This window comes from Barbus barbus (assembly GCF_936440315.1).
Source record: "Barbus barbus genome assembly, chromosome: 1".
In the NCBI taxonomy this organism is placed as follows: domain Eukaryota; kingdom Metazoa; phylum Chordata; class Actinopteri; order Cypriniformes; family Cyprinidae; genus Barbus; species Barbus barbus.
In genome coordinates this window covers 11926060-11952259 of record NC_136729.1, presented here as the reverse complement: position 1 = coordinate 11952259, position 26200 = coordinate 11926060, and the positions used below count along the sequence as shown (strand labels likewise).

Genomic DNA, 26200 nt, shown 5'->3' with positions numbered 1-26200 from the left:
ATAAAACTAATAAAAGTGGTTTTATTTCACATGGAACGGCCACTTAAACTATGCTGCCATGTTAAGATCAAATTTTACTGGATATTTTTGTTCTGCAGAATAAATACATCATGGCTGACTGCAAATTGTGCATCTTCTACAATGTTAAAAGATTGCATTATATGTTTAGGTGTCATATAAGTCTATGACAACAGCCCTATCAGCCAATGCAACCTTAACAAAACCTGGGTCATGTGCTGATTTCACACCTTCTCTTCATCATACTTTCCTATAAATAAAAACAGAAAGCCCTAAAATAAATAAATACAAAAGAAAACAGCAACAAATGGCATCAGTTCATTTTTATTTGACTTGATAATGCAAATACAAGTTGTTAAAAACTCCTTACAAATGAATCTAAGCAGGTTGTTATTTTACTTATATATCATGTGGCAAATGCAGGAAGTGAAAATTTGACTCACCATGCATGACGGTTACAGAAGGAGAGCCTGTTTAAGCATGTCTCAATACACACCCAAATGTCAAAGTTTTCACACAATTAGATCTTTTTCTCTTAATATAGGCATACAAATATACAAATATCTGAATTCTAGGAAAATACATTGAAATCATGTAACATGACAACACATGCTTGCTGAGATTTGTTTTATCATAACCTCTGGATCTCATGACTTCCAGGGTAAGGCGGGGAAGTTCTGGTAAAGTCATGGTATGTGGAAAAACAAGCACTGGAAATGCTGATCGTAATGCGTTGCATTTCTCATCTTAGACTTGAAGAGAGAAGTCACATACTTTTGCATTGTTGCAGTGTACAATGAAAAATTCTCTCTTGAATCCTTCAAGACAAAGTGAATATAAGAGATCTTAAAGCCCTTTATTTGAATTCAGCCCGAGTTTCTGTATTATAGAGTACACATTCAGTGCTCTTCCTATCAGTTCTTGTTTGTTTCTTAATCTTCCTCATCTTCACTACTGCTGGATTCCCCAAACAGGTCTTTTCCACCAGCAGTGCTGGATTTTGTGTGCGCATCTTGTTTGCTGACCGTCATGGAGATTAGAGTAGAGATGTCACTAAAGCCCAAAAGCAGTGTGCTGTTGTCGGGTCCATGCAGAGAAATGGTCTGGATCTTGGAGTCAGGTGTGAAGACAGACAACATCGTACCATTGTCCAGGTCCCACATGCTCACTGCTTCTGTTCAACAAATAATTCAAAGGATTGAACAATGCATCCTGTATAAATAAGGCATGCTCGCAAATGTTGGCAATTTTTATCTCATTTTAGTATCTCGAACACAAAAAATTATTAATCTACTGTGAAGATGCAAAAACTCTAAAGTTCATTGCACACTGAGTCCAAAATTTTTGCACGTTAAAACGACCTCACGTTGTGTCAATCACATTTACACACTGCCTCCGAAACTTTAGTCCGTCACAAAAAAATTTGGATCAAGTTCGATTTTCTGTGTTTTCGCATCCATAGCAAGCATTTTGATAGGAAAGGATGACGAATATGAAAAAAACTGAAAAAACACATACGAAAATTTCAGACTCAATGTACAAGGACCTTAAAACATCACCACCGCATCCCATTCTAAACTTTATAGATTACCAAAATCTGAATTTTATTTTTGACCTAGATTAAACTCATATCATTTAGAACAAGTCGATACAAGTATGAGCAAAGGTCTGATGTACCTGATAATAAAATAGCCTTGGATTGTCCTTCAGTGATAAAGAGCAAGCTGGACCAGTTAAGATTTAAACTTCCATAGCCAGAGATGGTTTTATGTTTCCTTCGGAATGGCTCCCATACTTTTAATCTGAGTTTTAGGGGAAAAAAAGTTTTTCAAAGAATGTTTTAAGATAAATGCAACAATAACCCATGTTCTTAAGAGCTACATGTATATAAAAATTTAAATATAAATACATAGTACGCTACTGGTCAAAAGTTTGGAATTGTTAAGATTTGACACTTTGTCATTTTAAAACATATTAAAATAGAAAACAGTTCTTTTAAATTGAAATAATATTTCACAATATTACAGTTTTACTGTATTTGTGATTTGAGCCTTAGTAAACATGACACTTTTTAAAAACATAAAAAAACAATAACTATTATATTATTTTTATGAATTATTCCAAACTTTTGACCAGTAGTGTATATTAAAAAAAGCTGTGATATATACGTGAACAGGTTTTGAACATTGCAACTGGGTGGCACATACTTGTTGAATCCTGCAATGCCGAAAACCACTCTGCAGGCATCATTGCTTATAGCAATGCAACAGATTCCAGGTTCATTTTTCAATCGCTTCCGCACCTTTAATAAGAAACATTCATCTTACTGAATACATAGAGAAGATTAATGACATCTTAAAGCAAATACTTATTAAATGTAAAGATTTAACTGTTGGGCCTGAAGTGAGCATTTGCCCACTTCGTTTTGATTAAAAATAACATGATTGAAAAAAAATGTTAGCCGTTTTTAAACAGATTTGCATACTCTTCCCTGCTGTGTGTCCCAAACGGTGAGATATGGAGCATGTTGGGCCTCACTGTAGTTGGAGACCACCAAGTACCCTCCAGTATGAGTGATCGCGGCAGTACGGAGGCTCAAATGGGACCAGCGGTCCTCCAGGGTGTGCAGATGCTCCTCAGAAACCACACTGAAGACGTTGAGATGATGGGCAAAATATGAGCATATGACCACCTAAGTGATACACAGAGAAAAGTGAGAGAGATCAAGAGATTCAAAGATGGAATCGATACACTTAAGTTCAGTTCACAACCATGTAGATCACATATGGTTTATTATTTCATAATTCAGGAAAGAATAGTGGTTCAGTTTATTGGTCAACTTTCTTTCTACCCGCTCATCACCGCTGAGAAGATACTGGTCTATAGAGTTGAACTTCTCTTTTTCGAGGCGCTGCTGTTCATCTTTTTCTCTCTTCACCTCACGGTCGTGTCGCCTCCTTTTTGCCGTCTGGGTTTCGGTGCGCCTGTCCCATGGCATTACTAGGCCTGGTGTAACAAGTTTAGACTTGGGATTGTTTTTTTTTATGTTGAATATGGTATGAAAATCTACGTGGGACTGAGACGTTGCATAAATGCAATGGTAAAGTCAAGTATCGTGTACATTTTAATACCTGTCTTTTCTTTTGAGGACATAATCTGGGAATCTCTGTCTATGCTGGAGAGAAGGGTTTCTTTGTAGGATGTCTTGATACGTCCTTTAATGTAGCCAGAGTCCAGATCCCACAATATTAAATGATCCCTACAACATGCCATATCCATGCAACCTCATGAATATTACTCAAACTAGACTAAGCAATATAGTAATTTTCTGTTTCTGCTGAATGAGGAAGTGAGCTCTTACCGTGTTTCTGAAAGGCCCAGCAGTATTTCACCATCTAAGAGCCGATAGTCTTGTCGAGGACAGGGTATGATGAACAGTCCAGTCTGTCTCTTAATGTAGCTCTTTTTAAGAAGGTCATACACCAGCAATGTCTACAGAAAAAAGTGCAACAGGAAACAGTTTGCAGGGCAGTAAAATTTAATCTATAACTCCAGGACACACTTTTTTTTGCAGGTCGTAAGTTTATTTAACTAAAAATATAAAAAATTGGTTGTTAAATGGAATTAAGTGTAATTATTAGATGATTCAAAACTTTTTTAGGTTTTTGTAATAAAAGTACTAAAACTGAAATAAAAATAAAGCCAAATTGAAATATTAAAAAAATAAGAACAATAAAAACAAAAACGTATAAATCTAAAAATAAAAGCTACTCCAAAATATCAACAAATACTATATTATATAAAAATTACTAAAATAACACTGCTTTCCTATTTTTTTTTTTTTTTTTTCCCCTTTATGTATTTATTTATTTACATTTTACTGATTTGATTGATTTACTGAAAAATTACGATGATCATTAATAGCTAATGAATGAATGTTAACTGTATTTGAACAACACAATGGTCCTTCATCCTTGTGAAGAGGCGTCTCACGAGTCATCAAAAAAGTGACCGGAAGCCTTGTGTTTTAATTAATTGGAGACATTGCTGAAGATGGACTGATGTAAGTGTGAGCATGGTTGATAAGCTTAAACAAATATAGTCAAATGTCAAACAACTACAATCAGCTTCAGTTTCAGGTGACAGATCTCAGACCAGCATAAATATGGGTCTCATATAAATTCTTCAGTCTGTGCGGAGCGTAGAAGCAGTGTTGGGGAAAGTTACTTTTAAAAGTAATGCATTACAATATTGCGTTACTCCCTAAAAATATAACTAATTACATTATTTAGTTACTTTTTATGGAAAGTAATGTGTTACGTTACTTTTGAGCTACTTTTGCGTTACTTTTTAAATATGAGCAGAGCTTGATTGTTTGTGATTAATGTAAGAAGTTCTATTTACAGCAAATGTAAAAGCACTTTCACACCAAAAAGTATAATGAATAAACCTTGAAGGAAAAGTAAATTCACGTCTGTACATTAGAACGCAGGAGAAGAAGGTTCAACACTTGCACAATTGTTAGTTTATCTTAAGTCATTTTTGCTTATTAGTATGGTTGAACTGGATCAAAGGTCAACAGCAAAGACATTAGTTAATAAAATGGGATTAGATACATTTGTGTTATTTAACATTTAATTATTGCAGGTTTGAGTCATATTCTGAGTTTGCATTTTACGGTTTTAATTCATTTTGATGAATACTGAATCTGTTTTTTTGCGAGTGAGATGAATTAATACATGTTGACATTTAGTCTAGAACTACAGTAACATCATGTTCACACAGCGCACGCAATGCCTCTGTACTTCTGATTTCTCCCAACATGGGAACAGGAGACTTGTCAGTCAATAAATGGGAAAACAAAGTAACTGTTTTTTGAAAAAGTAAATTTTTCTTGTAAATTAAAAAGTAATGTGTTACTTTACTAGTTACTTGAAAAAAAGTAATCTGATTACATTACTCGCGTTACTTGTAATGCGTTACACCCAACACTGCATAGAAGTACCTGGTAGACAAATGTAGGTGTCTCGGTGAAGTTGGCGGTACCGCGGTCAGACAGAATATAGAGTTTCAGGTCTCGTACAAGAGCGATGTCTGAACTGGAGAACAGGCCATGCTCCACCTGCACGGGACGACCCTTGGATCGCGTCCGCGCCATATTCCAGATCCTCACAGTCCCGGGACGGGTGCTTTGACACACTACATACCTGATTTAAAGGGAATTTTTACAACTTTCCACCAAACAATAGCTGTCTTTTTGTACATATAACAGTGACAGACATATTTTATGAAATTCATGGCTTTTGGGTATAAAATTAATTTTGCATCTATTTGATTTTATTTAAATAATCATTTTCATTTATTGAAATAGTTTAGAATAAGCATAAATCTGTTAATTGTGTGAAAATTTTTATTTTATTTTATTCATTCAGTAAAAAATATGAACATGGTTTAAAAAATTGCTAGCTGTGGAACAAGGACTATTAATTTAGTTAAAATGTATAAGATTAGAACAAATTTATCGATTAATAAACCTGAACACAATAGTACTGCTACAGAAATCTCACTGCCTTGGTAAAACTTTACTAGGTGGTGTCTGTAGAACAACAGCAGTAACTGAGGCGGTTGATTATAGTTACATTATGCACAGAACATGGCTATAAACATTCTGGTCCTCAAAAATATCTGATTTATTGTGTTTACAGTAATAAACTGCACATAGAGTGGCCATATGAATACCAGTTGGTCAGTGGACTTTGTACCTTGGATATCTCTGCATGGTTACAATCTCCGCTGTGCCGTCGCTGTGTACTTTGTGCACGTTATATGTGAGTGTTTGGTCATTTATTCTGGATCCCAGGTTCCACATGCGTAAGAATCGCTCCCCGGGACAGAACCCTACGCAGTACAGCAGATCAGAGCACACACCTGCAACATGGTGAAGAAGAACCATGTTGACACATACATACAAATACAGCTGTTGAGAAAATAAAATAGAAAAAAAATATATATACCATATATAAACCAAAAATATATATATAGACTTTATATTACATTATGACATTATTTACATGATAATGAATTTTCCTCATGGATGTTTACTTTCAAGTTTGTTTGTCTCTGAACTTTCTCAGAGATCAATGAAAAGCTTTTACTGCATGCCTGGATCAGGTTATTATAGACAACTAAAACTAAAACCATAAAAAATAAATAAAAATAAAAAATAGCAGTCAAACAACATTTCTTTTAATTTAACTAAGTACTAAAGTAAAATAAAAATAAATGAAAACAATATAGATGAATAAAAATGCACTAGAAAAAAACAATTCTAAATTTATAACGACACTATGGTAGTATATCAACAATATTAAAATAACACTGGTCTGGAAACAATTATTTTAGCTATTATTTTTTAATGTTTGTTGGATTCTTGGAAGAGACTCTTTACGTTGAGATGATATTATTTACAGCTCATGTAATTAACCATGAATCATTACGTTGTTTTCTAGTGTCCTAATGAGAGAAGAACATTTCAAAAGTCCCTGGGGTGTCCTGCTTTAAATAACACTTCTTCTTGCAGGCCATTGACTGGACATAATAATGTTTGTTTGTTTTGACAAAAGAGTCATAATGGTGTTCAGTGCTGGAGACAATAATACTTAACAAGTTTATTGACAAACCATGAGCCAGCAGGCCAGGAAACCGTGCCATGTGTTTATGATCTTCAGTCTCAAGGTTCCAGATAATAATCTCTGTGGTGGCGCTGTGAGGGGTGGGACAAAAGGCCACAATGTGGGACCCACTCCCTGCAATGGTGACCTGGGAAATGTAGTCCTGACTGCAACCCAAGATAGAGCGCAGGTACTGGAAAGATGCTGTGCTGAAGAGTTCAATGTGAATGATTTCACTCTGTCTTTTATAAGGGTATCTGTAAAAACCAAAGACACAGACATAATGGACAAAAAAAACTCAGGGTTGCATCGCGATAATTACTCTTTAACATTACCTGCAGAAGAGCAGTAAATACTGAGAGCTGATCTCTACAGCCTGTATAGATGCTGCAGGGTGCTGAGCTTTCAATGTGACCGACACAACTCCACCTTTAGCATTGAATATTGCGGCTTCTCCTCCATCCCTGAAAATAAGAATTAAAGCAAGAAAGAAACATGAAATTGCATCAAAGTCAGGCTTCACATGTAGGTTTGTTAAAATATTTGTTACAACTCGTAAAGTAGTTTTTGAAAAGCCATTTTCCAAACTCTTTTATTTTTTTAAAGATGCTCATCAAACTGATCAAAAATTACAGTAAAGACATTTATAATGTTAAAAGATTTTATTTAATACAAATGGTGTTCTTTAAAAATTTTGATTCATCAAATTATTATAAAAAATGATTAGTTTCCTCAAAATAAAAACTGGAGTAATGATGCTGAAATTAAGCTTTGCCATCACAAGAATAAATTACATTTTACAATACATCAAAACAGAAAACCATAAATTTAAATTGTAAACAATATTTACTATTTTTACTGTAATTTTCCATCAAATAACTGCAATATTGGTGCGCGAAAGAAAATTCTTAAAAAAAAATTAGAACTTTTGAACAGCAGTGTACTGTATATATTTTCATGATTTTTATGCATGTGACATGAGTAACAGTGCTGTGCTTCAATTACTCACAGGTTGCATGTTTGTTGTCAAGCCAAAAATAGTTTTTAACTGTCCCATCCTTTAATAACATCCTCTTAATCAAAGCCTCTGTGACTTTATGGCATATTCACTAAATAATTTGTGCTGAAATGTGCCACAAAAACAAGTTCAGATTGAAATGATCAGGGACATTGTTAGAAATACATTTCAGCCGCTCTTTCCTAACACTGGGATCCTTAGGAGGACATGCAAAGCAGCAGGAGCTACATGCAAATGTAAACAGCACAAACACACACTTTCCCATATCTTTCTCTTATCATACTTCTTCTGATGTTTAATAATAGCATATCTTGTGGGTAATGTTTTTGAACGCTCAACAGAAGTTGTTCATGTGTAAATGTGGGCATTCTGTTTAAATGTATTCCTCATCTATCTGTGGTCAGAAAGCTGCTGAAGTATAAAAAAAAACATTTGCTTCGTTTCAATAATAGGTCGTTTTGAATTGGGGAGGAAGTTTGGGGTTCTGACAGTATGTTTCCACAGTACGATGAACTCTTTTATCACAAAGTATTTGATTCCTCATGATATGACTCCTGCCATTTTGGGTTTTTTGACAGAGACTAGAGAGGACACAGGAAATCATTAGGGAGAGAGATAAAATAAAAGAAACTGGGCCATATTCTGACTGTTATTCCTCATATGAATGCCTCATGTATCCATAGCTCTGATAACTACTGTTATTTTAATAACAAACTCAGACTGTTTCATATGACTAGTCAACCCAGTTGCGTGTATGTGCATGCATGTGATGCTTCCAGCTTAATCACATAAAGAGCAATGGTTCATTACACCTTTCGATCATCTATCCTGATTAATCCATGCTTTTTCCTTTTTTATTGCTACAGCGTTACACGAAACCATCGACAAAACTAACCAGTAGCGCAAACACTCACACGTACACATTAGTGTTGGGTGAGAAGCAGACTCTTAAATAATACATTGTGTGACCAGACAATATAACTCAGTCCGAGAACATCGGCATTGTTTTCACACATGGGTGGAAACTGGATATGGGCTCTATTATTATGTGAGAATGCATTTATTATTTAAGAACAAAATACTGTGATTAATTAATCTAGATGTGCATGCGTTTATGTGTGTTGTAATGTACCTGTAGGCAAAGAGAACATAGTCTTTAACAGAGTGACGAGAGACTAAGATGGACTGATCTTTGTGGATGGGCTCAAACTCGAGGGTGAGGTTTACACAACGCAAAAGTGAACAGGACCCCACAAGATCAAACACCTAAGAGCAAAATAAAAGAAAAACAGAGGAAGTTAGAACCGAAACTGATAACTGGTCATATTCTTTTATAATGTCAATGGCTGTTAATTGGTTGAGTTACCATACAAAGTAAAAACTGTAAATGGTTGAACATAACATTATATGTAATTTTACAGAAAAATACTGTTGAACAGATGTTTATAGCAAGTTAAAAACTAAATTACTTTTTAAATTATTGTGAAAAACAGTAAAAGGATGTGACATCATGCCTCTAAATCATGTATATAAATAGTTTCTTCTAATTTTTGTTATTAGTAATGTACCTTAGAGTATTTATATTAAATTTTATGTTATTTAGTCAAAGTTTATTGCATAGTTTATGTATATTAGTTGTGTATTTAGTAGTGCTGTCAAATGATTAATTGCGATTAATCGCATCCAAAATAAAAGTTTTTATTTACATAATATATGTGTGTACTGTGTATATTTATTATGTATATATAAATACACACACATACAGTATATATTTTAAAAAATATTTACATGTATATACATTTATATTCTTATTTTTATATATTACATATAAATATATTTAATATATAAACATTTTTTTTAAAATATATACATGCATGTGTTTGTATTTATATATAATAAATATACACAGTATACACACATATATTGTGTAAAGAAAAACAGTTTTTTTTGGATGGGATTAATCGCGATTAATCGTTTGACAGCACTAGTACTATTTAGTTACGTACTCTGATTCGTCATGTGGCTTTCTATTATACCACTTGTATTATTTAGGAGGTTATCGGTAAATTTTAAGACAAAAAGCTGATTTTGGTAGTTCAAGTAGATAATATATCTACAGTGCCCCCCAAAAGTACTGGAACAGTGAAGACAAAATTGCTCTGTTGGCTGTGGAGTCAAGACATTTTCAAATATGATTAAAAGATGAATATGAGACAAAACTACAGAATGTCACATTTTATTATTGGGTGATTCAACATATAGATGTTTTACCAGCTAAGAAGTTCAGCACTTTTAGAGTTTCATCTCTCGATCTGATGTGAGCATAAGTATTGGAACAGTTGCCTCACAGGTCTTTCTAAGTGATCAGCTGTGTCCTGATGCATTAATTCTTCAGATATTAAAAGCAGGGAATGTGTCGTATCAGTTATATCCATTACTTCTGTATTCTGAATCTTGCATTCGATGATGACACACACAAACCAGGATGAAGACGGGGGAGGTGATTTTGAGAGAAAAGCAAGTGCTAAAAGATACTAAAAGAAAAGAGGAAGTCAGTTAGAGCTCTAGCAAAAACAAAGGGCAAGGAGAAATCAAGAGTTTTTGGGTTTCCAAAATCAAGAGTTTGGAAACCACCAGCGACACCAGCAACCAACAACGACCTGATCGGCTGAGAAAGCAACAGTAGCTGATGACAGACAAATCATAAAAGCTGTGAAAATGAATCCTAAAAGACGTGTCTGTAAAATCACCAACAACTTCCAGAAAGCTGGGGTGATGCTCTGACAATCTACTGTCCTCAGGAGACTTTGACACAGAATTACAGATGCTACACAGCAAGATGCAAACCTCTGACCAGCACCAAAAATAGAAAGGCAAGATTAGAGTTTGCAAAAAAGCACAAAGGTGAGCCAGAAGAGTTTTGGAACGGTGGTTATGGACCGATGAGACAAATATGAACCTTTATCTAAGTGATGGGAAAGCAAAAATGTGGAGAAAAAAAGGGAACTGCTATGATCCCAAGCATACATCCTCATCTGTAAAGCATGGTGGAGGTGGTGTCGTGGCATGGGCATGCATGGCTGCCTCTGGAACAGGCCCTCTCAACTTTACTGATGACTTAATGTATGATGACAGTAGCAGAATGAATTTGGAAGGGTACAAAACCATCTTGCCTACCAATATTCAAGAAAATGCCACCAGATTCATTGGGAAGGGCTTCATATTGCATCAGGACAATGACCCAAAACACCCTGTCAGTTCAGTCAAGGAATTTATAAGGGCAAAGAAATGGAAAGTCTTAGATTGCCCAAGTCAATCTCCAGATTTAAATCAGATTGAACATGAATTTCACCAGCTGGAGAGGAGAGTAAAGGCAGAAACTCCCCAAAACAAGCAACAATTGGAATTGGCCGCATTAAAGGCTGGGAAAAGCATTTCAAAGGATGAGACCAAGAGTCTGGTGATGTCTATGGGTCACAGACTCACTGCTATGATTGTGTGCAAGGGATCTCCATCTAAATAATAGCTTTTAATCTTTTATATCTGCCTTATGTTCAACTGTCCCAATACTTATGCTCACATCAATGAGTGGGATGCTGATAAAAGTGCTGTTCTTTTTATTTGGTAAAACATCTATGTGTTGAAACGGCTAATAATAAAATGTAACATTCTGTAGTTTTGTCTCATATTCATCTTTTAATCATATTTGCAAATGTCTTGACTCCACAGCCAACAGAGCAATTTTGTCTTTACTGTTCCAATACTAATGGAGGGCACTGTATATATACACAATTTATTCAAAAATATAAATTTTTACTGTAAATTTAACAGGATTTTTTTTACAGTGTACAGTACATATAAGAACAATGGTCTGCCTGAGGTTTCACCTTAACCAGGTGACTTCCGTCATAAAAAACCACCAGCAGACGTCCATCGCAGGCAGTTGTGACCACAGGAACATCCAGAGAATCCTTCTCCATGTACAGCACCTTCCCAGAATCCACCTCTCTCACCTGGAGGCAGTGGCCCATCTGTAGCACAAGCACACTGTCATCCAGACAGAGGGTGAGCAAGTCAGCAGCCCAGTCTACTGTAGATCCACGAGCCCTCGGTAAGGACCTCACGGGTCTTGTTTGCTCATCCAGACGCCACAGATTTAGCATTCCATCACAAGAGCAGGAAATGATGCAATGCCGACCATGAGCCAGAGCTGTCACAGCACTCATATGACCTAGTTAAATAGTCAGGATGTTAAGGACAGATCATTCGGCCACTATGTGATAAAGAATCTTATTTTAGAGTTTTATGCTTTGGTCATAAACCACTGCAGGTTATAGAGCTGTTCACTTGTGAGGTCAGTCTGTAGGCCAAAACGAAAGGCTAATTCACCATAGGTTCCCTTTGGAGTTTTCTATGGCTTTTTTAGAAAGACTGCTTTCATTTTTTTGTAAAATAAGGTGTGGTTAAAAAAACACTTAGACTTCTTGTTCTGCAGCATACAGTAAATTCCACACAATCAATCATCAAACGTGACTTTTGAAACCACTGCTTTAAAAATGCTAACAAGACAGCTATGTGCATAATGACAGATCATTCGCCAAACCACATGAACTCACTTCCTTATTCTTCTTGCAGAAAGTTGGCAGTAATGTTGGCACTATGAAAAAAATCCATATTAGTAATCCATGCATTTTGAGAATTAGTTAAAATAAGTTAAAATTAGAATTAGTTAAGTTAGTTAAATAAGTAAAATAAGTTACCATTATTTATATATTATCATAGTAATTATTGGTTATATATAGCTTTTATTTTCATATTGTTAGTTTTTATTTTAATTTTAGTTTGTTTTAGTAATTTTGTTATGTGTTGCTTTCATTTCTATTTAGCTTTATTTTATTTTTATTTAAGTTTTAGATGTAATACTTTTAGTACTTAAACATATTTTATTCGATTAGTTGCCAAGGCTACATTTTAATTTTTTTACGTTTAAAATTATCTTCTAAAATATATATTACATTTTATTTCAGCTGTATTTCAAGTCTTGAATTGAACTATTTTAATAGTTTTGCTAACAATAACAACACTGATGTAGAGTTTATTTTGTTATCTAAAAGCTGAACTATTACCCACTTCTTGTGAAAAGTACCAGGATGTGAGTTTATGTGATTGTCAACTTATGTATGTAACAACCTGTAACCCTCGTTCCCTGTAGGAGGTAACGGAGACGTCACGTCGGATGACCGACGAAATTGGGATGTCGCCAGAGAGACCAATCCACTTTGAGTGTAACTAAACGAGCCAATGGACATTGGTATGCGATCATTGCATCCAGCTGCCACTAATCACAGCGTGAGCATAAGAGGCAGCAGGTGCACCGCATTAATTCATGCTTTCGCTGAGGAGCCTAGCCGGTGACCTGGCAGCTCAGCGGTGGTACAGCGACTGTGGCGACGGGACGTGACGTCTCCGTTCCCTCATTCAGGGAACGAGGGTTACATACGTAACCGAGACGTTCCCATTCAGTCGGTCACTCCGAGTCACGTCGGATGACCGATGAAATTGGGATCCCTACTAAAGCGCCACAGGAGCTGCCCCTTCCAGTGCCCTGTGTAGGCCTCCTGATCCTTCCTATAAGGCAGACGATAGGACCGGGCTCTACACAGGGAAGGTCAACTACTGTTGTTCCTTGAGAAACCCAACAGTAGGGCTTGGATAACACTGGGAAGTGTGCCCTTCCGCTTGGAAGAGGCACACTGCAGAGTCACCTCCTCCCAGAGGGGGTTAAGTGACATTTAGACATGTGAAGTAACCCCTGTAGGGCCCTATAGCACATGGAAGTCTCTGAGATGGCTTAGGCTGCATCATTAGAGATGGCAGAACGTGGTCTGCCAGGGGAAACACGGCTCTAATAAGCATACCGTGGAATTCACATATGGGATCCCGACAGGGTCTCTCATATGGGCACTAGCCTCACCCCAGATTTTAAGAATTCATTGGCTAAAGGCCTGGCACCGGATGTTCTGCCACGTCTGGACACCGGAGTGCTGGAGGACTCTACAGGGTTTGCCTGGTTAAGCAACTCTTTGGAGAGTTAGTCGTAAGGATGCCGCAAGCCGACTCTGAGCTGGGCCTCTCAGTGCCATTACCCGTTTGAGGTGAGAACTCAGGAGGAAACCGGTTCGACACATTGGCTATAAAACCTAGCGAACGTGTTGGGAGTCGCCCAACCCGCAGCTCTACAGATGTCTGCTAGCAAGGCACCACGAGCCAGCACCCAGGACGATGCGACACCCCTAGTGGAGTGAGCACGCAACCTGAGTGGGCAGGGCACACCTTGTGCTTCATAGTGTTGCACTGGAGTCAGCCGGCCCAAACTCAAGGCACGATTCGTCGACCGAAAATGCCTGCAGGTCCCCCACCCTCTTGATCGAGGCCAACGCAGTCAGGAGTAGGGCTTTTATAGAGAGAAATGTCAACTCGACTGACTGCAAGGGCTCAAAGGGGGCAGTTTGTAGGGCTCTTAGCACCAATGCCAAATCCCAAGAGGGTAGGGAGGGAGGCCTAGGAGGATTTAATCTCCTGGCCCCCCCTAAGAAACCTGACAGCCAGATCGTGCTTCCCCACCGACCTCCCCTCTACGGGGTCGTGGTGAGCGGAAATAGCAGCAACATAAACCTTAAGGGTGGAGGGGGACAGCCTACGCTCCAACCCTTGCTGCAAAAAGGAAAGCACGGCTCTGATTGAACATCTCCGGGGGTCCTCATGGTGAGAGGAACACCATTCGACGAACAGGTTCCACTTCAGAGCATAGGCCCGTCTTGTGGACAGTGCACGTGTTGAAGCGATAGTGAGTGCTACCTCCTGGGGTATGTCACCTAGAACCTCCGCGTCCCATCCAGGAACCACACGTGGAAGTTCCACAGATCCGGACACGGGTGCCAGAGGGTGCCCCGTCTCTGAAAAAGCAGATCCTTCCTCAGAGGAATTGGCCAGGGAGGGACTGTCGCGAGGAGCATGAGTTCCTGGGAACGAGGTCCTGTTGGGCCAATATGGAGCCACTAATAAGACCTGCTCCTCGTCCTCCCTGATCTTGCACAGTGTCTGTGCTAGTAGGCTCACTGGGGGGAACGCATATTTGCGCAGGCCCTGGGGCCAGCTGTGTGCGAGTGCATCCGTGCTGAGCGTTACCTCGGTTAGGGAGTAGAACCACTGGCAGTGGGTGGTTTCCGGAGATGCAAACAGGTCTACCTGAGCAACTCCGAACCGACTCCAAATCAGCTGGACCACCTGGGGATGGAGTCTCCACTCCCCTGGAAGTGCTGCTCGAGACAGCTCGTCGGCTGCCCGATTGAACACTCCTGGGATGTGGATGGCACGAAGGGACCTCAGATGCTTCTGACTCCAGAGGAAGAGGTGGCGGGCGAGTTGCGACGTCTTGCCGGTTTATATACGCAACGGTCGCAGTGTTGTCCATACGGACCAGAACGTCCTTGCCCTAAATGCGCCCTCTGAGGCGGCTCAAGGCAAGGCGTACTGCCAGCAGCTCGAGGTAATTGATATGCCAACGCAGTTGGGGACCTGTCCATACCCCTGACAATGCGTGCCCGCTGTATGTGGCTCCTCAGCCGGTGGCTGATGCATCTGTGAATACCACAGCATGCCTGGATACCTGCTCCAGGGGCACTCCTGCCCGAAGGAACGAGGGATCTGACCACGGGCTGAAGGTTTTGCGACAGGCTGGTGTAATCTGAACCCGGTGAGTACCACATTTCCACGTGAAGAATATGGGACCTCTTGCACTTGCGCTTGCCACCAGGTTTGGCGGGGGCCTGGACGGGCTGAGCGTCCTACCTGCGACCGGCTCCACGACGCTGCCTGGTGGAAGGCTGCTGCGGCTGCGCGGGAGCGGGGACGGCCACAGCGACAGGATCTGAGGGGCTGCAGCCGGGGTGGAAGCAGCAGTTTCCTCCGGCGCATGATGTGTTTGATCGCTTCAGTCTGCTTCTGTGCTGCCGAGAACTGCTGGGCAAAGCTCTCGACAGCGTCGCCGAAGAGGCCGGCCTGTGACACGGGAGCATTCAGGAACTGTACCTTCTCCTTCATGTCAGCGAGATACAGCCAGAGATGGCGCTCCTGGACCACTAGTGTGGACATCGCACAACCCAGAGACTGACAGACCGCTCCACCGAGGGGATGCCCGCATACGCCAAAGCGGCCCCACCATCGAGGGTGGTGAGGGCGGAGGAGCCACAAGATTTATTTTGGGCAGTGAAAGGTGCCTTTCACGATCTTGTAAGCTCCTCATGCACTTCCGGAAAGAATGGCACCAGAGGGGGCGCTGAGAACCAGCGAACCCCCACCAAGAAACCATTAATCCAGCCTTGAAGGATCGGAACGCGGTGAAGGATTCCACACGAGCCCGACATTCTTAGCGGCCCAGGAAAGCATAGCCGTCATCTCTGGGTCTGGCTCGGACAATGCTACCACACCCGAAAGGGGGCAACGCAGCCGAGTTGTCATCCCCGGAGAGAGAGGGTTCGCCCTCCGATGCAGCAATCGACATCTGGTAGTCAGAGGGGGCACCAAAGGAAACGCGTGGTGCACCCCGTCCAGCAGAGGGCCCAGCACGCTCCTTCGGCAGCTCCACCGGCTGCGGAGTGCTTGAGGGGTGAGGGGGCTCCACTTGGGGAAGCCCTCACCGTGATCCTCAAATCACCTCTGGCTCCACCGGACGCAGCGTCACCCCGGCTGCCAGGACGAACGCTGGATCGCGGCAGAGGCAGAGGGACTCTGCCATGTTTGACATAACGGAGTCTATTACGCAACTCCGAGATGGTCATGTCCCCACAAGAAGAACATGAACCATCCACGAAAGCTTCCTCAGCGTGCTGAATGCCCAGACACGTGAGGCAGCAATCGTGACCATCCTGAGGCGCCAGGAAACGACCACACCCAGAAACGCACGGGTGATAAGATATCTTTAAAAAGACGCGATCACCCATGTTGCTCTTTTAGAGAAATTCGCTCTTTAAGTGCTGAAGCACACAGCACACTTCTAGTGTGACTGTCCTCACGGAAATCGTTTTTCCTTCCCGTGGGATTGCGACCACCGCTGCTGCGCTGTAACGCCAACACTCGCTCGCTCTTTCTCTCTCACTCGCAGGATAGGAGAGCAGCAGTGATGCACCGCCTCTCAGCTCCGAAGAGAAAGGATGAATTAATGCAGTGCACCTGCTGCCTCTTATGCTCACGCTGTGATCAGTGGCAGCTGGATGCAATGATCGCATGCCAATGTCCATTGGCTCGTTTAGTTACACTCGAAGTGGATTGGTCTCTCTGTCGAGATCCCAATTTCGTCGGTCATCCGATGTGACTCGGAGTGACCGACTGAATGGGAACTATAATTCACTGGACAACCGCTGTAGTATGTATCTGGTAACTTATCAACTTACATTTTTAAAGCATACAGTAAATAAAAAATTCACTCACGAGTTATGACTGTGTGTATTTTATGTCTTCACGTAATGTTGACCACAGACTTTAATTTACTATTTACTCATAAATCTGAAACCATCTTTCCAAAACTCCCTAGGAAATTCCAAAGAAACCTAAGGCTTCAAGGTTACAATCTGACCAGTACTACTGAGAATAAGGTGTCATGTATGACTTAACATGGCACTTAAAATACATTATTTACTAATCTAAAAATCAGAACTTGGACACACATTAAGCCAAAACCACTAACTGAATGGTGATGTCGGGAAACTGAGCCCTCTAGTAGATGTCCAGAAATTCAATACATGTACCTGACAGGAGTGTGTGTACGAGTCCACCTGGAGGAAGCAGGCAGGTGTAGGAGGGCACGAGAACTGGTAGAGAAGAGCTCTTGCACTGTCCCAACAGATCATGCAGAAAAGAGTATCGTCTTGGGTCACCTGAAGCAACACATACAAAGAGATATGACTTCATGTTTGACATTTTTATATGTATGTGTGTGTTGGTGCTCATGTTTGTGTGTGTACCTGAAGTAACAGGTTTATCTTGGGAAAGGATCCGCTCCAAACGGCCCAACAGTTGAGAGGCCAGTTGGCATGGATCATTTAATAGCACAGAATGAGAAAGACACAAAACCTGACCCAACACCTTCACATCCAGAAGCTCTCTATAACACACACACACACACAATCAAAGCACATACACACAGGATACTCGGTCTCAGCATTTTTTGACACTTCATAAAAATACATTCGGACACTTTTTGAACTAATGTTAAAGAGATAGTTCACCCAAAAATGAAAATTATGTCATCCTTTACTCACCCTCATGTCATAGTAAAAAATATTTTGAAGAAGCTGGTAACCAAACTAGTTATCATTGATTTCCATTGTGTGTGTGTGTGTGTGTGTGTGTATATACACATTTCTCAAATAATCTTCTTTAATGCTTCTCATTAGAAATAAAGTCATATACGTTTGAAACGACATGAGGGTGAGTAAATAATGACATAATTTTCATTTTTAGGTGAACTATCCCTATAATCCCCCTAATATAAAAAAAACTATTTTAAAATTTATTTTATGATAGAAATAAAAATATTTATTTTATACAATTGTGTGTGTGTGTGTGTCTGTCTATATACATATATACATATATACACACACACATTTCTCAAAGAATCTTATTTTATGCTTTTCATATATATATATATATATATATATACACACACACACACACATACATATATACATATATATTTATACATATACATATATATTTATACATATACATATACATATATATATATAGTAGTCAACATTTGAAGTGGATCAAAACCTTTCATCAAAGTTGTCCTAAAACCTAAAAGCATTTCTTGTCACTTTCATTAACTTTTTTTTTATCCACTTCAAATGTTGACTACTGTGTGTATATATATATATACAGTTGGGCAAAAAAGTATTTAGTCAGCCACCAATTGTGCAAGTTCTCCCACTTAAAAATATGAGAGAGGCCTGTAATTTTCATCATAGGTACACTTCAACTATGAGAGAGAATGGGGGGAAAGAATCCCGGAAAATCACATTGTCTGATTTTTAAAGAATTTATTTGCAAATTATGGTGGAAAATAAGTATTTGGTCAATAACAAAAGTTAATCTCAATACTTTGTTATATAGCCTTTGTTGGCAATGACAGAGGTCAAACGTTTCCTGTAAGTCTTTTCAAGGTTTTCACACACTATTGCTGGTATTTTGGCCCATTCCTCCATGCAGATCTCCTCTAGAGCAGTGATGTTTTGGGGCTGTCGCTGGGCAACACGGACTTTCAACTCCCTCCAATGATTTTCTATGGGGTTGAGATCTGGAGACTGGCTAGGCCACTCCAGGACCTTGAAATTCTTCTTACGATGCCACTCCTTCTTTGCCTGGGTGGTGTGTTTGGGATCATTGTCATGCTGAAAGACCCAGCCACGTTTCATCTTCAATGCCCTTGCTGATGGAAGGAGGTGTTCACTCAAAATCTCACGATACATGGCCCCATTCATTCTTTCCTTTACACGGATCAGTCGTCCTGGTCCCTTTGCAGAAAAACAGCCCCAAAGCATGATGCTTCCACCCCCATGCTTCACAGTAGGTATGGTGTTCTTTGGATGCAACTCAGCATTCTTTCTCCTCCAAACACGACGAGTTGAGTTTTTACCAAAAAGTTCTATTTTGGTTTCATCTGACCATATGACATTCTCCCAATCCTCTTCTGGATCATCCAAATGCTCTCTAGCAAACTTCAGACGGGCCCGGACATGTACTGGCTTAAGCAGGGGAACACGTCTGGCACTGCAGGATTTGAGTCCCTGGCGGCGTAGTGTGTTACTGATGGTAGCCTTTGTTACTTTGGTCCCAGCTCTCTGCAGGTCATTCACTAGGTCCCCCCGTGTGGTTCTGGGATTTTTGCTCACCGTTCTTGTGATAATTTTGACCCCACAGGGTGAGATCTTGCGTGGAGCCCCAGATCAAGGGAGATTATCAGTGGTCTTGTATATCTTCTATTTTCTAATAATTGCTCCCACAGTTGATTTCTTCACACCAATCTGCTTGCCTATTGCAGATTCAGTCTTCCCAGCCTGGTGCAGGTCTACAATTTTGTTTCTGGTGTCCTTCGACAGCTCTTTGGTCTTGGCTATAGTGGAGTTTGGAGTGTGACTGTTTGAGGTTGTGGACAGGTGTCTTTTATACTTATAACGAGTTCAAACAGGTGCCATTAATACAGGTAACGAGTGGAGGACAGAGGAGCCTCTTAAACAAGAAGTTACAGGTCTGTGAGAGCCAGAAATCTTGCTTGTTTGTAGGTGACCAAATACTTATTGTACCGAGGAATTTACCAATTAATTCATTAAAAATCCTACAATGTGATTTTCTGGATTCTTTCCCCCCATTCTGTCTCTCATAGTTGAAGTGTACCTATGATGAAAATTACAGGCCTCTCTCATCTTTTCAAGTGGGAGAACTTGCACAATTGGTGGCTGACTAAATACTTTTTTGCCCAACTGTATGTATATATATATATATATATATATATATATATATATATATATATATATATATATATATATACAGTATCTCACAGAAGTGCGTACACCCCTCACATTTTTGTAAGTATTTTATAATATCTTTTCATATGACAACACTGAAGAAATGATAGTTTGCTACAATGTGAAGTAGTGAGTGTAAAGCTTGTATAACAGTGTAAATTTGCTTTTCCCTCAAAATAACTCAACACACAGCCATTAATGTCTAAACCGCTGGCCACAAAAGTGAGTACACCCCTAAGTGAAAATGTTCAAATTGGGCCCAAAGTGTCAATATTTTGTGTGGCCACCATTATTTTCCAGCACTGCCTTAACCCTCTTGGGCATGGAGTTCACCAGAGCTTCACAGGTTGCCACTGGAGACCTCTTCCACTCCTCCATGATGACATCACGGAGCTGGTGGATGTTAGAGACCTTGCGCTCCTCCACCTTCCGTTTGAGGATGCCCCACAGATGCTCAATAGGGTTTAGGTCTGGAGACATGCTTGGCCAGTCCATCACCTTTACCCTCAGCTTCTTTAGCAAGGCAGTGGTTGTTTTGGAGGTGTGTTTGGGGTCGTTATCATGTTGGAATACTGCCTTGCGGCCCAGTCTCTGCTTCAGTATGTCACAGAACATGTTGGCATTCATGGTTCCCTCAATGAACTGTAGCTCCCCAGTGCCGGCGGCACTCATGCAGCCCCAGACCGTGACACTCCCACCACCATGCTTGACTGTAGGCAGGACACACTTGTCTTATCCTCACCTGGTTGCCACCACACACACTTGACACCATCTGAAACAAATAAGTTTATCTTGGTCTCATCAGACCACAGGACATGGTTCCAGTAATCCATGTCCTTAGTCTGCTTGTCTTCAGCAAACTGTTTGCAGGCTTTCTTGCGCATTATCTTTAGAAGAGGCTTCCTTCTGGGACGACAGCCATGCAGACCAATTTGATGCAGTGTGCGGCGTATGGTCTGATCACTGACAGGCTGACCCCCCACCCCTTCAACCTCTGCAGCAATGCTGGCAGCAGTCATACGTCTATTTCCCAAAAACAACCTCTGGATATGACTCTGAGCATGTGCACTCAACTTCTTTGGTCGACCATGGCGAGCCCTGTTCTGAGTGGAACCTGTCCTGTTAAACCGCTGTATGGTCTTGGCCACCGTGCTGCAGCTCAGTTTCAGGGTCTTGGCAATCTTCTTATAGCCTACGCCATCTTTATGTAGAGCAACAATTCTTTTTTTCAAATCCTCAGAGAGTTCTTTGCCATGAGGTGCCATGTTGAACTTCCAGTGAGTGAGAGCGATAACACCAAATTTAACACACCTGCTACCCATTCACACCTGAGATCTTGTATAACGAGTCACATGACACCGGGGAGAGAAAATGGCTAATTGGGCCCAATTTGGACATTTTCATTTAAGGGTGTACTCACTTTTGTGGCCAGCAGTTTAGACATTAATGGCTGTGTGTTGAGTTATTTTGAGGGGACAGCAAATTTACACTGTTATACAAGCTGTACACTCACTACTTTACATTGTAGCAAAGTGTCATTTCTTCAGTGTTGTCACATGAAAAGATATAATAAAATATTTACAAAAATGTGAGGGGTGTACTCGCTTCTGTGAGATACTGTGTATATGAAATTAAACAGTTTAAAATTTATATTATATATGTATGAATATATATATATATATATATATATATATATATATATATATATATATAAACCCATAATATCAAACAGCTATTCCTGCAAAACAAACTTGTTTGCTAAACTCATATTCATACTTCTCTGGTATGATGGCAGCTTTAAGGTCCTCCTCGACATGATAGATGGACAGACCCCACAGTTTGTGCAGCAGGAACTCATAGTTAAACAGACACTGCGTGAGTAAAGGAATAATCTGCTCGGAGTGGATGTAATGATAGGGCAAACAGTGGAGCTTGCGCAAATTAAATTCATAGCACCTCCTTCCCTTCTCCTTCCTGATCCAGGCTAGCGGCTGAAAAACTTGACTATTAGGGACATTCCCATTAAAGTAATCTGCAAAATCTGCATGTGCAGCTTTTATTGAGTCTTCTGTTGGTGCGTATCGCTGCAGGACGACATGGGCGAACTCTGTATGAGTCCAGTGCAGAACCCATGTGCCATCACTTTGCACTTCTGTGACGTAACCCTTCAGACCATGCAGCAGTCGTGCCACAAATGCATAAGGCACCGGAGAGTATTCAGAAACGGGAATCGTCTGATGATGCAAAACCACCATCTCACGTATGACATGATCATCACGCCCCAAAAGCACCAAAAGCTCCTCCTCAGTCACACCAGAACAGGACAGTGATATGAGCAAAGCTGTGCGTCGCACCAGACATGGCCCATGCTCTCGCTCCAAACTAACAAGGACGCTCACTAGGAGTTTATTCGTATCCGAAGGGATGTTGAGACTCTCTTTTGGTGTAAAGGAACTCCATTTCTTGGTCTCAGCATAGGCTAAATTGAGGTAGAGAGGGGATGGACAGGACAGACAGGACTGGAATAAAAGGCTCCACTGGATTTCAGTCAGCTGGCGAAAATCTGATGCTAGTCTTGACACCAGTCCTGATGTGATGTCCTCACAGTTAAGGGTCGGTAGGGACAGGACAGTGACCTTTACTTGGGACTGAAAAAAAAAGAAAGAGGCAAGAAACTGACTGCCCATTGCTCTGATCGTTATTTTCACTATATTTTAAATATTTTTAATTTAAAAATCAAATAAAATAACACATAAAATAAGTCAAAGTCAAGTTTATTTATAAAGAACTTTTAAAAACAAGTGTTTACCAAAGTGCTGTACAAACATACTTAATTTAAAACAATAGACACATAAAAACACAAGACCAAAACAAACTTAAAATCCTGCTCTCATACGGTGTTAAATGCCAAAGAGTGCAGCTGCGTTTTAAAATGTAAAAACATTTAAATTTAATGAAATAAAATCAAATATAAAATAAAATATATTCTATAAAATATTTAACATTTAAAGTGCACCAGACTGGCCCTTATTCAGAACTATACTACCTATCAAAAGTTTGGACCCATTAAATTCATACGAAGTGACAGCAAAGACATTAATTATGTTACCAAAGTTTTATGTTAGTGTATATAGACAAAACACTGCTTCAAATAAATGCTGTTCCTTTTCACTTTCTATTCATCAAAGAATCATAAAAAAACATGTATCACAGCTTTCACAAAAATATTATGCAGCAAAACTGTTTTTAACATTGAACAACAAATGTTTCTGAGCACCAAATCAGCCAATCAGAATGATTTCTGAAGGATCATGTGTCACTGAAGACTAAATGCAAAAGTTCAGCTTTGCCATCTCAGGAATAAATTAATTAAATTGTTACATTTTAAAATATAATGAAAGAGAAAATTATTTTAAACTGAAAATATTTAGCAATTTTAAGAGACTTCAAAAAATTCTAACGGCCCCAAACTTTGACAAATTCCTCTATGACACATCTGCCTACCTGTAGACTATGAGCACATTTAGACTGTGTGCCAGCAGACAGGACAGTGAAGACGTTTGGCAGTAAAGCATTACTAAGCCAGGAAAGGTCAGCCTCATGTTCCTCACTCAGATTATCCAGACCATCCAGCACCAGGGTCAAGGGCCCGTCTTCTGTCGCCAGGCCCAACAATGAGCACAGCTCACTAGACAACTCTGACAGTGACTGTGAGGGAAAAACATGGACTGTATTTCATAGTGCAACACTATCTGTGAGACAGTCAAGCAATCTCACAATATCGTGTATCCAATACGGTGTAAAAGACCTTATGAATATTTGATTGATCTTTAAAGCGTTTATGTACCTCAGATATCTCTGTTTTGAGGTTATAGATGTTGGCTAACTGCAGACACAGGGTCTGGAGGAGCAGACGTACATTTCTGCTATCGGATGTCAGACCTACAAAGCAGATCAGCACTTTGGCATCCCTGAGAATTAAACACAAAATTACAGAGAAAGCACCAAATCAGCATATTAGAATGATTTCTGATCATGTGACACTGAAGACTGAAGTAATGATGCTGAAAATCCAGCTTTGTCATCACAGGAATAAATTACAATTTAAAAAATCTGTTATTTTAAATTGTAATAATATCTTTTAAAAACTGTAAAAATATTACCATATTTTGTATTTTTGATCAAAGACTTCTTAAAACTACTTTAAAATGTTTAAATTCATGTTTCTTTTGTTAGCCTACCCAGGTATCCAGCTAGGTATGAGTTGTGCCAGTTTAGCAAGTGTCGTGCTCTTTCCAGACCCCAGTTCCCCCAGTAACAGCACAGCATTCTGGGAAGACGCCGATGCTTCAAGTGCACGCTTCATTTCCATCAGAAAGTCCTGCCTGAATGCATAGCCCTGTGCTCTAACAAGGAAAAAGAAAGAACATTTATGTCCAATTCAAACTAGTCAAACAAAACTGAACCATGTTAGAATCTGTGACTCACAGTGTTTTCCCAAATCTGACATGACGGCGAATCTCTTCTTCAACTCGGAGTCTGGAAACCTCCTTCCTCTGCATGTCGAAGGAGCCTTTAGCCTGACGGACCTGCATAAGTCTGAAGCAACACTTTGAGAAGAACTTGACAGACAGTGATAAAGTGAGATGAAGAACAGAAGGATGAATGTGTCATCTTACTTGTTGAGGGATGCGGTGACAGTGCGCTGGAAGTGTGAGCAGAGCCGTTCCACATAAAACTGATGAGATCTGTTGTGTTTGGCACTCAGACCCTTCCTTCCCCAGCTGACATTTGTCTCATGGATATTAGTGTGTCTCAGCTTGAAAAGAATTCAAATGCAAGATTTAATGAATCATTTTAACAATGCTTTATAAACTCAGAGTGATTATGCAGTACAGTTTTTCAAATATATCTCTGAGAGGATAATGTAATTTATTCCTGTGAAGCAAAGCTGAATTTTCATTCTAAGATGCTGATTTGGTGCTCAAGAAACATTTATTATTATCTATGTTAAAAACAGGTTTCTGCTTTATTTGAAATAGAAATCTTTCTAATATTATAAATGCATTTACTGTCATTTTAATCAATTTAATTCATCTTTGATTAACAGACGTATTAATTTATTAAAAAAAATCTTATTGAACAGTACCGTGGATAGCTAGAGATATCTAGATAGAGAGATACTGACCTTGAGGTGAATGTTGCGTATAAAGCACTGCTGAGCTTGATGCAAGGTTTGATTGATTTCAGATCTTTCTTTGTGCAGGTCTATAAACTGTGGTGCATATTCATTTTTCAGATTGTACAGAAGGTCAGTGATGATCCTCTTATAACAGTGACTGTACTCCTCTGGCGGCTGCTTTCCTCCAAGACCCTGTTCCAATTCCCAGTCCAACACTGAAACATACACAACATTTGGCTTTGTGATTCAACTAGGCTTCTTTACATCCAAGTAAGTCAAGTGCACATATATTCTACATCTGTCATTGACACAAAACTTCCTTATGACTGCAAAACCTGTTTTAAGCAGATGATAGGTGGCTTCTTCTCCAATGGCCTCAGGTCCAGATCGCCACAGCACGTTCCACAGCTTCACACAGGAAGAGCGCCACGCCTTCCTTCCCAGCTTCCTGCGATGCCCATCCCGACTGAGGTAGTCAGGGTGATGTGTGCTAATATTAATTAAACAAAAAAGCATCTGAATTAAATTAAATGAGCTCTAGGGAGATATTCAGAGAGGACCACCGTTTCTTTAAATCAGCCAATTGGACACAGTTGTCAAACCAATGCAAAAAGGTCCAAATCCTGGTTGACTATCACTTTCTTTCTTTGAGTTTTCCCGACTGAGCCTGGTTTCTCCCAATGATTTCTTCTCCATTTCTGTCACCGATGGAGTTTTGCTTCCTTTC

At 39.9% G+C, this 26200-nt stretch overlaps 1 protein-coding gene across 1 annotated transcript; it reads right to left on the bottom strand.

Moving 5' to 3' along the window:
- Positions 1-327: 327 nt before the first annotated feature.
- Positions 328-24886, bottom strand: LOC306869762 (uncharacterized protein; the record flags this gene model as incomplete). The annotated part of the gene is made up of 20 exons (XM_079416666.1): positions 328-1192; positions 1696-1820; positions 2226-2320; positions 2504-2710; positions 2870-3024; positions 3150-3277; positions 3380-3510; positions 5024-5225; positions 5781-5946; positions 6699-6946; positions 7025-7153; positions 8840-8973; positions 11595-11938; positions 17514-17642; positions 17730-17869; positions 22068-22939; positions 23796-23999; positions 24139-24262; positions 24533-24697; positions 24780-24886. 20 exons carry the CDS (start codon positions 24884-24886, stop codon positions 951-953), a joined length of 4047 nt encoding a protein of 1348 aa, XP_079272792.1. The 3' UTR covers positions 328-950.
- Positions 24887-26200: the final 1314 nt, after the last annotated feature.